General features: G+C 43.8%; 1 protein-coding gene across 2 annotated transcripts in view; it reads left to right on the top strand.

Annotated features, from left to right (window-relative positions):
- The window catches only part of LOC139385663 (rho GTPase-activating protein 42), a 225947-nt gene that overhangs the window by 115609 nt on the left and 95956 nt on the right, over positions 1 to 14382 (top strand). The window contains exons 5-11 of one of the 2 annotated variants that reach the window (XM_071130909.1): positions 3012 to 3113; positions 4429 to 4539; positions 5604 to 5708; positions 8688 to 8817; positions 10049 to 10149; positions 12017 to 12126; positions 12748 to 12807. In XM_071130909.1, coding sequence (XP_070987010.1) covers positions 3012 to 3113; positions 4429 to 4539; positions 5604 to 5708; positions 8688 to 8817; positions 10049 to 10149; positions 12017 to 12126; positions 12748 to 12807 — 719 coding nt within the window. The remainder of the gene's footprint in view (positions 1 to 3011; positions 3114 to 4428; positions 4540 to 5603; positions 5709 to 8687; positions 8818 to 10048; positions 10150 to 12016; positions 12127 to 12747; positions 12808 to 14382) is intronic. The other variant, XM_071130910.1, reaches the window with a different exon arrangement.

Below are 14382 nucleotides of genomic sequence, written 5' to 3'. Positions count from 1 at the left end.
TGTCCACAGAGGAATAGGGTGTGTCCGTAGAGGAATAGGGTGTATCCATAGAGGAATAGGGTGTATCCACAGAGGAATAGGGTGTATCCACAGAGGAATAGGGTGTGTCCATAGAGGAATAGGGTGTGTCCACAGAGGAATAGGGTGTGTCCATAGAGGAATAGGGTGTGTCCATAGAGGAATAGGGTGTGTCCATAGAGGAATAGGGTGTGTCCATAGAGGAATAGGGTGTATCCACAGAGGAATAGGGTGTGTCCACAGAGGAATAGGGTGTGTCCGTAGAGGAATAGGGTGTATCCACAGAGGAATAGGGTGTATCCACAGAGGAATAGGCAAAGTGAGAGAATTTACTCCACCCAAAATCTGTCCACGAAAATAAGACCACAAAATGAGGAGGTCAATATGAGAGTGTCAGCAAAATGTTTTAAATGTAATTTGCTACTTGAGGCTTATTTGATCGAATAGAAGTTTTGTACTGGCGAGGTTGTTATGAATGGACTGATATAAGTGGACGCATGTGGCATTTCGACATCTTTATATCAGAGTTGTGCCTGTTGTTCACACAATTATCTGTCCTCTCATTGGCTAGAATGGTCCCACCTGATCTCGCCTCCTCCCGTTTACCTTCCATCTTTGAGGACATGTATTTCCATTTTTAGAACAGTCACTCAATTATCTTGCCAAAATAATAGAAAAAATAATACATATATATATATATATATATATATATATATAGATAGATAGAGAGAGAACAGCAGATTTAGCTGGTCTGTCATAATATAATAGAGACAGTAGATTTAGCTGGTCTGTCATAATATAATAGAGACAGTAGATTTAGCTGGTCTGTCATAATATAATAGAGACAGTAGATCTAGCTGGTCTGTCATAATATAATAGAGACAGTAGATTTAGCTGGTCTGTCATAATATAATAGAGACAGTAGATCTAGCTGGTCTGTCATAATATAATAGAGACAGTAGATTTAGCTGGTCTGTCATAATATAATAGAGACAGTAGATTTAGCTGGTTTTACTCAAACAGAGTCTCAATTTCCTGTTGAGTGTTAGAATAGTAGAATACACAAGGTGGAATTGCGAAACTTGGTTGAGTATCAGAAGTGTTGTTGTTGTTATGTCAGTCACTGACAGTCACTAATATAGTCCGTGTCAACAAACATTATTTTTTGTGTAAGTTAGTCTAGCCGGCCAGCTATCTAAGCTTGTAGTAATCATTGTCGAAGTACTGCCCAGGGGGCCCATAATGATTTTGTTAGTCACTCTCACTCAGATATCGTATTAAAAACTGAAAACATTTCCTCTCCTCCCCATGGCAATATTGGAAGATTTGTTTTTCTCTGTTGTCAAGACGGGTTCTGCTGAAATGTTTTGCTGCAGAGGTGGGTATAGCTTAGGGCCTTCAAAAGGCTAGGGCCAGCTCTGACTGCTTAGGGCCATCAAAAGGCTAGGGCCAGCTCTGACTGCTTAGGGCCTTCAAAAGGCTAGGGCCAGCTCTGACTGCTTAGGGCCTTCAAAAGGCTAGGGCCTTAAAAAGGCTAGGGCTAGCTCTGACTGCTTAGGGCCATCAAAAGGCTAGGGCCAGCTCTGACTGCTTAGGGCCTTCAAGAGGCTAGGGCCAGCTCTGACTGCTTAGGGCCGCCAAAAGGCTAGGGCCAGCTCTGACTGTATAGGGCCATCAAAAGGCTAGGGCCAGCTCTGACTGTATAGGGCCATCAAAAGGCTAGGGCCAGCTCTGACTGTATAGGGCCTTCAAAAGGCTAGGGCCAGCTCTGACTGCTTAGGGCCATCAAAAGGCTAGGGCCAGCTCTGACTGCTTAGGGCCTTCAAAAGGCTAGGGCCAGCTCTGACTGCTTAGGGCCGCCAAAAGGCTAGGGCCAGCTCTGACTGTATAGGGCCATCAAAAGGCTAGGGCCAGCTCTGACTGTATAGGGCCATCAAAAGGCTAGGGCCAGCTCTGACTGTATAGGGCCATCAAAAGGCTAGGGCCAGCTCTGACTGTATAGGGCCATCAAAAGGCTAGGGCCAGCTCTGACTGCTTAGGGCCTTCAAAAGGCTAGGGCCAGCTCTGACTGCTTAGGGCCGCCAAAAGGCTAGGGCCAGCTCTGACTGTATAGGGCCATCAAAAGGCTAGGGCCAGCTCTGACTGTATAGGGCCATCAAAAGGCTAGGGCCAGCTCTGACTGCTTAGGGCCTTCAAAAGGCTAGGGCCAGCTCTGACTGTATAGGGCCATCAAAAGGCTAGGGCCAGCTCTGACTGCATGTGTGTGGTATGGATGTGGGTAGCAGACCCGCGAGCCACTGTGGGCCCCACATGATAAGTACAGATTTCTTTGTAAAGTTGCCCATCCCTGGGCTAGAGGGAGTTTCCACCATATGTATTATACCAGTAATTTCCTTTCAAATCAGCCAATGGAAGTAAACAAGGACAAACTTGGAGAAGGAGGACAGATAATTGGGACATAGCTCCAGTAATGTTTGTCAAGAGACTGTTATATCACGTTGAACCGTGTGTTGAGGAGGTTCTACTATGTGTTGAGGAGTTGCAACCATGTGTTGAGGAGGTTCTACCATGTGTTAAGGAGTTGCTACCATGTGTTGAGGAGTTGCTACCATGTGTTGAGGAGGTTCTACTATGTGTTGAGGAGATGCTACCATGTGTTGAGGAGGTTCTACCATGTGTTGAGGAGTTTCTACCATGTGTTGAGGAGTTTCTACCATGTGTTGAGGAGTTGCTACCATGTGTTGAGGAGTTGCTACCATGTGTTGAGGAGGTTCTACCATGTGTTGAGGAGTTGCTACCATGTGTTGAGGAGGTTCTACCATGTGTTGAGGAGTTTCTACCATCTGTTGAGGAGTTGCTACCATGTGTTGAGGAGTTGCTACCATGTGTTGAGGAGTTGCTACCATGTGTTGAGGAGTTTCTACCATGTGTTGAGGAGTTGCTACCATGTGTTGAGGAGTTGCTACCATGTGTTGATCTGTTGTCTTTCTCAGGAAGGGAAGAAGAAGTTTGACAAGGAGACAGAGAAATACTACACCGTTCTAGAGAAGCATCTGGCCTTGTCCTCCAGGAAGAAAGAGCCGTTCTTACAAGAGGTAAGTCCCAGTTACTAGACAAAACTAGAGGTAAGTCCCAGTTACTAGACAAAACTAGAGGTAAGTCCCAGTTACGAGACAAAACTAGAGGTAAGTCCCAGTTATGAGACAAAACTAGAGGTAAGTCCCAGTTACGAGACAAAACTAGAGGTAAGTCCCAGTTATGAGACAAAACAAGAGGTAAGTCCCAGTTATGAGACAAAACAAGAGTTAAGTCCCAGTTATGAGACAAAACTAGAGGTAAGTCCCAGTTACGAGACAAAACTAGAGGTAAGTCCCAGTTACTAGACAAAACTAGAGGTAAGTCCCAGTTACTAGACAAAACTAGAGGTAAGTCCCAGTTACGAGACAAAACTAGAGGTAAGTCCCAGTTATGAGACAAAACTAGAGGTAAGTCCCAGTTACGAGACAAAACTAGAGGTAAGTCCCAGTTATGAGACAAAACAAGAGGTAAGTCCCAGTTATGAGACAAAACTAGAGGTAAGTCCCAGTTACGAGACAAAACTAGAGGTAAGTCCCAGTTATGAGACAAAACTAGAGGTATGTCCCAGTTACGAGACAAAACTAGAGGTATGTCCCAGTTACTAGACAAAACTAGAGGTAAGTCCCAGTTATGAGACAAAACTAGAGGTATGTCCCAGTTACTAGACAAAACTAGAGGTAAGTCCCAGTTATGAGACAAAACTAGAGGTAAGTCCCAGTTACGAGACAAAACTAGAGGTATGTCCCAGTTACGAGACAAAACTAGAGGTATGTCCCAGTTACGAGACAAAACTAGAGGTAAGTCCCAGTTACGAGATAAAACAAGAGGTAAGTCCCAGTTACTAGACATCACGTTGCTAACTATGAGCACATGTTATATCTGCTTCAAGCACCTGGACAGGCCTTTGTGATGAATGGATGCCTGTGTCCTAAACGCCCCTAGTTAAATGTAGTGCACTATATAGGAAACGCAGCTTTTCTAAGGTCACCTGCACAATGTCAATGACAACACTGTTTATCCTGCTGGTTACCCAGTACCTTCACAGACAAACACACGGAAGAGTACTCTCTAAACCCGGATGGTGTAACCATTAACCCTTTCTCAAATAGTCTCCACAGTACACAGACGCAACACAGACATGCATTCACACACACACAGACATGTACGTGCCCATGCACACACACAGTCACACACACACACACGCACATGCATACGCACACACACAGTTATACACACACACAATTACACGCATACCCACACACACACACACACACACACACACACTGCCTTTCCCTTTGTCCTAAAGTTAACCCCTGGTTTGTTAACCTGCAGGCGGACACACAGATTGACAAGGAGAGGCAGGTGTTCTATGATGCTTCCCTGGAGTATGTCTTCAAGATTCAGGAGGTCCAAGAGAAGAAGAAGTTTGAGTTTGTGGAACCGGTAAAGTAAAGGTTTTAGTATCCAAAGTACTCCGTTTGTAGTAGTAGTAGTAGTAGTAGTAGTAGTAGTAGTAGTAGTATCCAGCTCGGAGTGAAGTACTCCGTTTGTAGTAGTAGTAGTAGTAGTAGTAGTAGTAGTATCCGGCTCGGAGTGAAGTACTCCGTTTGTAGTAGTAGTAGTAGTAGTAGTAATAGTATCCGACTCGGAGTGAAGTACTCCGTTTGTAGTAGTAGTAGTAGTAGTAGTAGTAGTATCCAGCTCGGAGTGAAGTACTCCGTTTGTAGTAGTAGTAGTAGTAGTAGTAGTATCCAGCTCGGAGTGAAGTACTCCGTTTGTAGTAGTAGTAGTAGTAGTAGTAGTATCCAGCTCGGAGTGAAGTACTCCGTTTGTAGTAGTAGTAGTAGTAGTAGTAGTATCCAGCTCGGAGTGAAGTACTCCGTTTGTAGTAGTAGTAGTAGTAGTAGTATCCAGCTCGGAGTGAAGTACTCCGTTTGTATTAGTAGTAGTAGTAGTAGTAGTATCCAGCTCGGAGTGAAGTACTCCGTTTGTAGTAGTAGTAGTAGTAGTAGTAGTAGTAGTAATATCCAGCTCTGGGTGAAGTACTCCGTTTGTAGTAGTAGTAGTAGTAGCTGTAGTAGTAGTAGTATCCAGCTCGGAGTGAAGTACTCCGTTTGTAGTTGTAGTAGTAGTAGTAGTAGTAGTAGTGGTGGTGGTGGTGGTGGTGGTGGTGGTGGTGGTGGTGGTGGTGGTGGTAGTAGTAGTAGTAGTAGTATCCGGCTCGGAGTGAAGTACTCCGTTTGTAGTAGTAGTAGTAGTAGTAGTAGTATCCAGCTCGGAGTGAAGTACTCTGTTTGTAGTAGTAGTAGTAGTAGTAGTTGTAGTAGTATCCAGCTCGGAGTGAAGTACTCCGTTTGTAGTAGTAGTAGTAGTAGTAGTAGTAGTAGTAGTAGTATCCAGCTCGGAGTGAAGTACTCCGTTTGGGAGTCAGTCAACAACCCCTAAATGTTAAAGCTTATACAGCCGTACATTAGTTAGGATTTCATGTTCTTGTCTCTCCCTCTCAGCTGCTGGCCTTCCTGCAGGGTCTGTTCACGTTCTACCACGAAGGATATGAGCTCGCTCACGAGTTTGAGCCTTACAAACAACAGCTCCAGTTCAACCTGCAGAACGTAAGTAGCCCTGGTCCCAGATCAGACCTGTAGTCTTCACTAAGAAGTAAAAAAGAAAAATGAAAAAGTAACAAAATAAAATAACAATACAGAGGCTACGTATATACAGGGTATTACGGTACAGAGTCAATGTGGAGGCTATATACAGGGTATTACGGTACAGAGTCAATGTGGAGGCTATATACAGGGTATTACGGTACAGAGTCAATGTGGAGGCTATATACAGGGTGTTACGGTACAGAGTCAATGTGGAGGCTATATACAGTGGGTACCGGTACAGATTCAATGTGGAGGCTATATACAGTGGGTACCGGTACAGAGTCAATGTGGAGGCTATATACAGGGTTTTACGGTACAGAGTCAATGTGAAGGCTATATACAGTGGGTACCGGTACAGATTCAATGTGGAGGCTATATACAGGGTTTTACGGTACAGAGTCAATGTGGAGACTATATACAGGGTATTACGGTACAGAGTCAATGTGGAGGCTATATACAGTGGGTACCGGTACAGAGTCAATGTGGAGACTATATACAGGGGGTACCGGTACAGAGTCAATGAGGAGGCTATATACAGGGTGTTACGTTACAGAGTCAATGTGGAGGCTATATACAGGGTGTTACGGTACAGAGTCAATGTGGAGACTATATACAGGGTGTTACGGTACAGAGTCAATGTGGAGGCTATATACAGGGGGTACCGGTACAGAGTCAATGTGGAGGCTATATACAGGGGGTACCGGTACAGAGTCAATGTGGAGGCTATATACAGGGGGTACCGGTACAGAGTCAATGTGGAGGCTATATACAGGGGGTACCGGTACAGAGTCAATGTGGAGGCTATATACAGGGGGTGCAAGAACAGAGACAATGTGGAGTACAGGAGGGGGCTGAGCACGCACCCCTGAGAAGCCCTTGTGTTGAGGATCAGCGTGGCAGATGAGTTCTTGCCTACCCTCACCACCTGGGGACGGCCCGTCAGGAAGTCCAGGATCCAGTTGCAAAGGGAGGTGTTTAGTCCCAGAGTCCTTAGCTTAGTGATGAACTTTGTGGGCACTATGGTGTCGAACACTGAGCTGTAGTTTCTGTATGGCAACAATAGTTAAATGAGTTGTCTAAAGTATGAGCCCAAAGCAGTACTGTAGCTCCAGCTTCAATCTACAGTATTCATATCATATGTTGTAACTCTTAACACCCTGAGGGGTTGTGTAGCCCTCTCAGGCCCACTAAAGCACAAGATCCCACAGCAAAATGAAAATGTACTTAGAATTTATTGACCGGAGAAACAGTGATGTCTCTTTGGGTGCTGAAGCCCAGGAGCTAAGATGTGGAGAAGTCTGTGATGCTCTGCCTTCTTAACAACACTACCAACAAGGCAGGTCCTACAGGACCTACAGGCTCTAGTTTCTACCTTCTTAACAACACTATCAACAAGGCAGGTCCTACAGTCCCTAGTTTCTACCTTCTTAACAACACTATCAACAAGGCAGGTCCTACAGGCCCTAGTTTCTACCTTCTTAACAACACTATCAACAAGGCAGGTCCTACAGGCCCTAGTTTCTACCTTCTTAACAACACTATCAACAAGGCAGGTCCTACAGGCCCTAGTTTCTACCTTCTTAACAACACTATCAACAAGGCAGGTCCTACAGGCCCTAGTTTCTACCTTCTTAACAACACTATCAACAAGGCAGGTCCTACAGGCCCTAGTTTCTACCTTCTTAGCAACACTATCAACAAGGCAGGTCCTACAGGCCCTAGTTTCTAAGAGTAGCTGCTGCCTTGGCAGGAACTAATGGGGATCCATAATAAACCCCAGGAAGAGTAGCTGATGCCTTGGCAGGAACTAATGGGGATACATAATAAACCCCAGGAAGAGTAGCTGCTGCCTTGACAGGAACTAATGGGGATCCATAATAAACCCCAGGAAGAGTAGCTGCTGCCTTGGCAGGAACTAATGGGGATCCATAATAAACCCCAGGAAGAGTAGCTGCTGCCTTGACAGGAACTAATGGGGATCCATAATAAACCCCAGGAAGAGTAGCTGCTGCCTTGACAGGAACTAATGGGGATCCATAATAAATGCAACATACAAATACATCAGACTGGTTGTTGTTCAGGTTGAACCCACATCAGACTGGTTGTTGTTCAGGTTGAACCCACAGCAGACTGGTTGTTGTTCAGGTTGAACCCACATCAGACTGGTTGTTGTTCAGGTTGAACCCACATCAGACTGGTTGTTGTTCAGGTTGAACCCACAGCAGACTGGTTGTTGTTCAGGTTGGACCCACATCAGACTGGTTGTTGTTCAGGTTGAACCCACATCAGACTGGTTGTTGTTCAGGTTGAACCCACAGCAGACTGGTTGTTGTTCAGGTTGGACCCACATCAGACTGGTTGTTGTTCAGGTTGAACCCACAGCAGACTGGATCTTGTTCAGGTTGAACCCACAGCAGACTGGATCTTGTTCTCTCGTGAGACTGAGGCTTTGAGAAAATGTGAAAAGGCACCCCATTCCACATATTGTGCGCTACTTTTGGACAGAGACCAATGCGGCTTTATAGGGAATAGGGTGCCATTTTGGAAGCACACAACAGTGTGTCATGTTGACTTGCTCAGTGAAATATATCTTCAACTGTTGTTTTTTTCATCTGCCTCCATGGAGTATCGTTTAATGTCTATCAACATCTTTTGATATCTTTTAATAATGTATATTTTTCCTCAGTATGTCCCAGTGGGTCACCAGAAAAAGGCTTTTATAATGTATGGTGTATTGGTGTTATTGTGTTTAATAACTACACAACAGCTTTAATGATAGCATCTGCATCTGTTGCCTGTTATGATGCATGCTCTCTCTTGTTGATACATGAAAGCTGGTTTTGCGCCAATCTCTATCTTTTGATCTGTGTGTGTGTGTGTGCGTGTGCGTGTGCGTGTGCGTGTGTGTGTGTGTGTGTGTGTGTGTGTGTGTGCATACAGACGAGGAACAACTTTGTGAGTACGAAGCAGGAGGTAGAGAAACTGATGAAGAGAATCAGATCAGCTGATCAGGACTACAAACCTCCAGGGCAGTGGACCATGGAGGGGTTCCTCTACGTCCAGGAGAAACGTGAGTCTAACCTCTAACTCCTAATCCCAGACCCCTAAACCTCTAACTCCTAATCCCAGACCCCTAAACCTCTAACTCCTAATCCCAGACCCCTAAACCTCTCTCCTAATCCCAGACCCCTAAACCTCTAACTCCTAATCCCAGACCCCTAAACCTCTAACTCCTAATCCCAGACCCCTAAACCTCTAACTCCTAATCCCAGACCCCTAAACCTCTAACTCCTAATCCCAGACCCCTAAACCTCTAACTCCTAATCCCAGACCCCTAAACCTCTAACTCCTAATCCCAGACCCCTAAACCTCTAACTCCTAATCCCAGACCCCTAAACCTCTCTCCTAATCCCAGACCCCTAATCCTCTAACTCCTAATCCCAGACCCCTAAACCTCTAACTCCTAATCCCAGACCCCTAAACCTCTAACTCGTAATCCCAGACCCCTAAACCTCTAACTCCTAATCCCAGACCCCTAAACCTCTAACTCCTAATCCCATACCCCTAAACCTCTAACTCCTAATCCTAGACCCCTAAACCTCTAACTCTGAGAATGTAACTCTGACTCTGAGAACAAAACTCTGACTCTGAGAATGTAACTCTGACTCTGAGAACAAAACTCTGACTCTGAGAATGTAACTCTGACTCTGAGAATGTAACTCTGACTCTGAGAATGTAACTCTAACTCTGAGAATGTAACTCTGACTCTGAGAACAAAACTCTGACTCTGAGAATATATCTCATACTATGAGAACGAAACTCTTGACTCTGAGAATGTAACTCTGACTCTGAGAACAAAACTCTGACTCTGAGAACACAACTGTAACTCTAGGATCATAACTCTGACTCTGAGAACCAAACTCTGAGAACGCAACTCTATCTCATTATATTTCCTCATCCAGCTTTGATGTGCTCTCAAACTTGAACTGGAGGAAATTCCCTGAATACTGGAAACTTTATCTCAGATGATAAACAACAACAACATGTTGTTTTATCTTAATTAGGAATTTAATTTCAGAAGTCTTTCCAGAACATTGTGGTTTCAGGAAGCAATCATGGCTTAGCTTGGCTGTTGTTGTTTCTGTCCCAAATTGCAGCCTATTCCCTATATAGTGCACTACAGAGCCCTACAGGCCCTGGTCAGAAGTAGTGCAGTATATAGGGAATAGGTGCCTTTTTAAATGTATTTGTTGTTCTTTCATGACCAATCATGGCTGTGTTGTTCCTTCTCTCTGTATCAGGGCCGCTGGGATGCACGTGGACGCGACACTACTGTACGTATGAGAAGAGCAGCAAAGCCTTCACCATGACCACCTTTGAAACCAAATCAGCTGGCAAACAGGTAGTGTATACTGTAGTACACAGGCATCTACTGGGCGGTGATAAACATTATATTATTAGTGTCCAGAGTTTTTACTGACCAGGAAATATTATTGGCCCTAGTTCTAGACAAAAAACTAGAGCTGACCAGGAAATACTATTGGCCCTAGTTCTAGACAATAAACTAGACCTGACCAGGAAATACTATTGGCCCTAGTTCTAGACAATAAACTAGAGCTGACCAGGAAATACTATTGGCCCTAGTTCTAGACAATAAACTAGACCTGACCAGGAAATACTATTGGCCCTAGTTCTAGACAATAAGCTAGAGCTGACCAGGAAATACTATTGGCCCTAGTTCTAGACAATAAGCTAGAGCTGACCAGGAAATACTATTGGCCCTAGTTCTAGACAATAAGCTAGAGCTGACCAGGAAATACTATTGGCCATAGTTCTAGACAATAAACTAGAGCTGACCAGGAAATACTATTGGCCCTAGTTCTAGACAATAAACTAGAGCTGACCAGGAAATACTATTGGCCCTAGTTCTAGACAATAAACTAGACCTGACCAGGAAATACTATTGGCCCTAGTTCTAGACAATAAACTAGAGCTGACCAGGAAATACTATTGGCCCTAGTTCTAGACAATAAACTAGAGCTGACCAGGAAATATTATTGGCCCTAGTTCTAGACTATAAACTAGAGCTGACCAGGAAATATTATTGGCCCTAGTTCTAGACAATAAACTAGACCTGACCAGGAAATACTATTGGCCCTAGTTCTAGACTATAAACTTGAGCTGACCAGGAAATACTATTGGCCCTAGTTCTAGACCATAAACTAGAGCTGACCAGGAAATACTATTGGCCCTAGTTCTAGACAATAAACTAGACCTGACCAGGAAATACTATTGGCCCTAGTTCTAGACAATAAACTAGACCTGACCAGGAAATACTATTGGCCCTAGTTCTAGACTATAAACTTGAGCTGACCAGGAAATACTATTGGCCCTAGTTCTAGACAATAAACTAGAGCTGACCAGGAAATACTATTGGCCCTAGTTCTAGACAATAAACTAGACCTGACCAGGAAATACTATTGGCCCTAGTTCTAGACAATAAACTAGACCTGACCAGGAAATACTATTGGCCCTAGTTCTAGACAATAAACTAGACCTGACCAGGAAATACTATTGGCCCTAGTTCTAGACTATAAACTTGAGCTGCCTAGGAATTACTATTGGCCCTAGTTCTAGACCATAAACTAGAGCTGACCAGGAAATACTATTGGCCCTAGTTCTAGACAATAAACTAGAGCTGACCAGGAAATACTACTGTTGTGTTCTACACCAGTCTAATCATGAATCCCTCTGTTGTGTTCTACACCAGTCTAATCATGAATCCCTCTGTTGTGTTCTACACCAGTCTAATCATGAATCCCTCTGTTGTGTTCTACACAAGTCTAATCATGAATCCCTCTGTTGTGTTCTACACCAGTCTAATCATGAATCCCTCTGTTGTGTTCTACACCAGTCTAATCATGAATCCCTCTGTTGTGTTCTACACCAGTCTAATCATGAATCCCTCTGTTGTGTTCTACACCAGTCTAATCATGAATCCCTCTGTTGTGTTCTACACCAGTCTAATCATGAATCCCTCTGTTGTGTTCTACACCAGTCTAATCATGAATCCCTCTGTTGTGTTCTACACCAGTCTAATCATGAATCCCTCTGTTGTGTTCTACACCAGTCTAATCATGAATCCCTCTGTTGTGTTCTACACCAGTCTAATCATGAATCCCTCTGTTGTGTTCTACACCAGTCTAATCATGAATCCCTCTGTTGTGTTCTACACCAGTCTAATCATGAATCTCTCTGTTGTGTTCTAGAATGGTCTGGTGGTGAGTCCATCTGAGATGTTCAAGCTGAAGTCCTGTATCCGAAGGAAGACCGACTCCATCGACAAGCGTTTCTGTTTCGACATCGAAGTGGTGGAGAGGTCTGTCATCATTATTCAGATCAGTAGTTGTATGAATCATCTTATTAATATTAAAATGTCGCTCCTATTTAGCCTGCTGTTCCCTGCCCTGTCTGTGCTCTAGCCAAATGGCTATGACTATGGCATGGCAACGGTAGTCAATGATGATGACAGTAACAGACCCAGTTGTCGTCGTAATGATTGTTATCATCAGACTAGTGCTGGTTCCACTGCAGTCACTTGGGACTGATTGCAACTCTGTGGGATTTGAAAAGACAGACGCCTTAATGGGAGAACAAGTGGATGTCCCCTTTCATTAACTGTTTAACTCCCTGTTCAAACCTGATTGGACGTTTTTAACTCCCTGTTCAAACCTGATTGGACGTTTTTAACTCCCTGTTCAAACCTGATTGGACGTTTTTTAGCTATTGTTATTATTAGTGTGTGGATGTGTTTAGATGTTTTCAGCTCTGTCTGTTCGTGTCCTGCATGTTCTTCTCAGTGTCCTTTCACTGAAGCCTTTTGTTTGACTAAATGTGCCATCTAGTAAGCAGTCTTTATACGTACAATTCTCTTGTTTCAGTTTTCTGTTATTTGTACCCATTTCTTCTTCTCTCTCTGTGTTTCTTCGTGTCGATGTAGAACTGACATCTGTCAAGGAACTCTTTTCCGACCTCTTCAGTTAAAGTTCTGTAAAGTCCGGTATGTGACCAGTGACGTTACTATACTGTTACTATACTGTCCCCTCTCTCTCAGAGCAGTGAGCATGTTACTGCAGCGATGAGCATGTTGCTGTAGCGATGAGCATGTTGCTGCAGCGATGAGCATGTTGCTGTAGCGATGAGCATGTTGCTATAGCGATGAGCATGTTGCTGTAGCGATGAGCATGTTGCTATAGCGATGAGCATGTTGCTATAGCGATGAGCATGTTGCTGCAGCGATGAGCATGTTGCTATAGCGATGATCATGTTGCTATAGCGATGAGCATGTTGCTGTAGCGATGAGCATGTTGCTGTAGCGATGAGCATGTTGCTGTAGCGATGAGCATGTTACTGCATGTGTTCAAGGCTGATAGTCGTGCCCATTCATTCACTCACTGAATCTATCAAACTTTACAACTTCAAATTAACTTTGAATAAAATACATTGTTTTTTTTTAATCTTTCCATTCCACCAATCACAATCACCGAATCAGACTTCACCAATCACAATCAATTTTGATGGGAAAGGAAAGCGTGACACAAAAATACTATTCCACTTGAATAATTTCTTCTCATCTGCAATTACTATAATCATTTATCGATTTCAATAATATCATTCTGACTTTAATGGAGTCATTCGTCAACTTGATTCCAATTGTACAATTGTCAGATTTCAGAGCCCCTTAATGCATGGGGGGAACATTGTTGATTTTAATACGACCTTAAATGTTTGACTAGTACAGTAAGAAGGACAGGAAGAGGCAGACAGACATTCAGATGCAGATCAAACCAGTCCTGGAGAACAAGGAGGAAAGCCATTGATCAAGTGGTTTTAATTGATGAGATGATGGCATCAGCACATTCAGGCCTTCGCTCGGCTGGGTCGGTGCGTTTCAGAACGGAGAGGGAGGGTGTAGCAGTAGCTAACCATCAGACCTGGATTCAAATACTATTTGAAATCTTTCAAATCATTTCAGCGTTTGTTCTATTTTGCCTAGGATGCCAGATGGGCAGGTAAACAGTTTGGGGAATTTTATATACGTACATTCATTGGTTTTAATTAATACAGGCAAACATAAAAAAAACACAAAGTATTTTAAATTATCTCAAAAAGAGTATTTGAACCCAGGTTCTGGTCAAAGCAGCTCTCTCTCTTCTTCTCCAATCTGATGCGCTGCTGAGGTGAGCATGGACATTAACTCCTGTTTAACTGGCTGGGTAGCTAACTAATTTATCACCTGAAAGATCAGATATGCCACAAGGTGCTTGTTCTAACCACAAGGGCAACGTGGAGCCACGACCCCAGTCATCTTCCTGTACGGTGTACTTTTGAGGACATCCTTTTCCTCAAGCCTCACCCTGGGATACGGTGGAGTTGCCGCTGATCTTCGGTCAGCTTTATTTATTTTCCTCCACTAATCGTTAGTATTGGGGGAGGGGAAGCTGATCCTAGATCTGAACCTAGGGGAAAGTATACCCAGGATGAGGCTTGCGACTGAGGTTGTTCTAAAATGGACACCGTATGTTCATCTCCAGCTCATCCATTCATCATCATTACATTACACTTGCTGTCTGGG

This window comes from Oncorhynchus clarkii, chromosome 27, assembly GCF_045791955.1.
Source record: "Oncorhynchus clarkii lewisi isolate Uvic-CL-2024 chromosome 27, UVic_Ocla_1.0, whole genome shotgun sequence".
NCBI lineage: Eukaryota > Metazoa > Chordata > Actinopteri > Salmoniformes > Salmonidae > Oncorhynchus > Oncorhynchus clarkii.
Note: the sequence above shows the minus strand (reverse complement) of the source record. Positions and strands in the feature narration are given on the sequence as shown.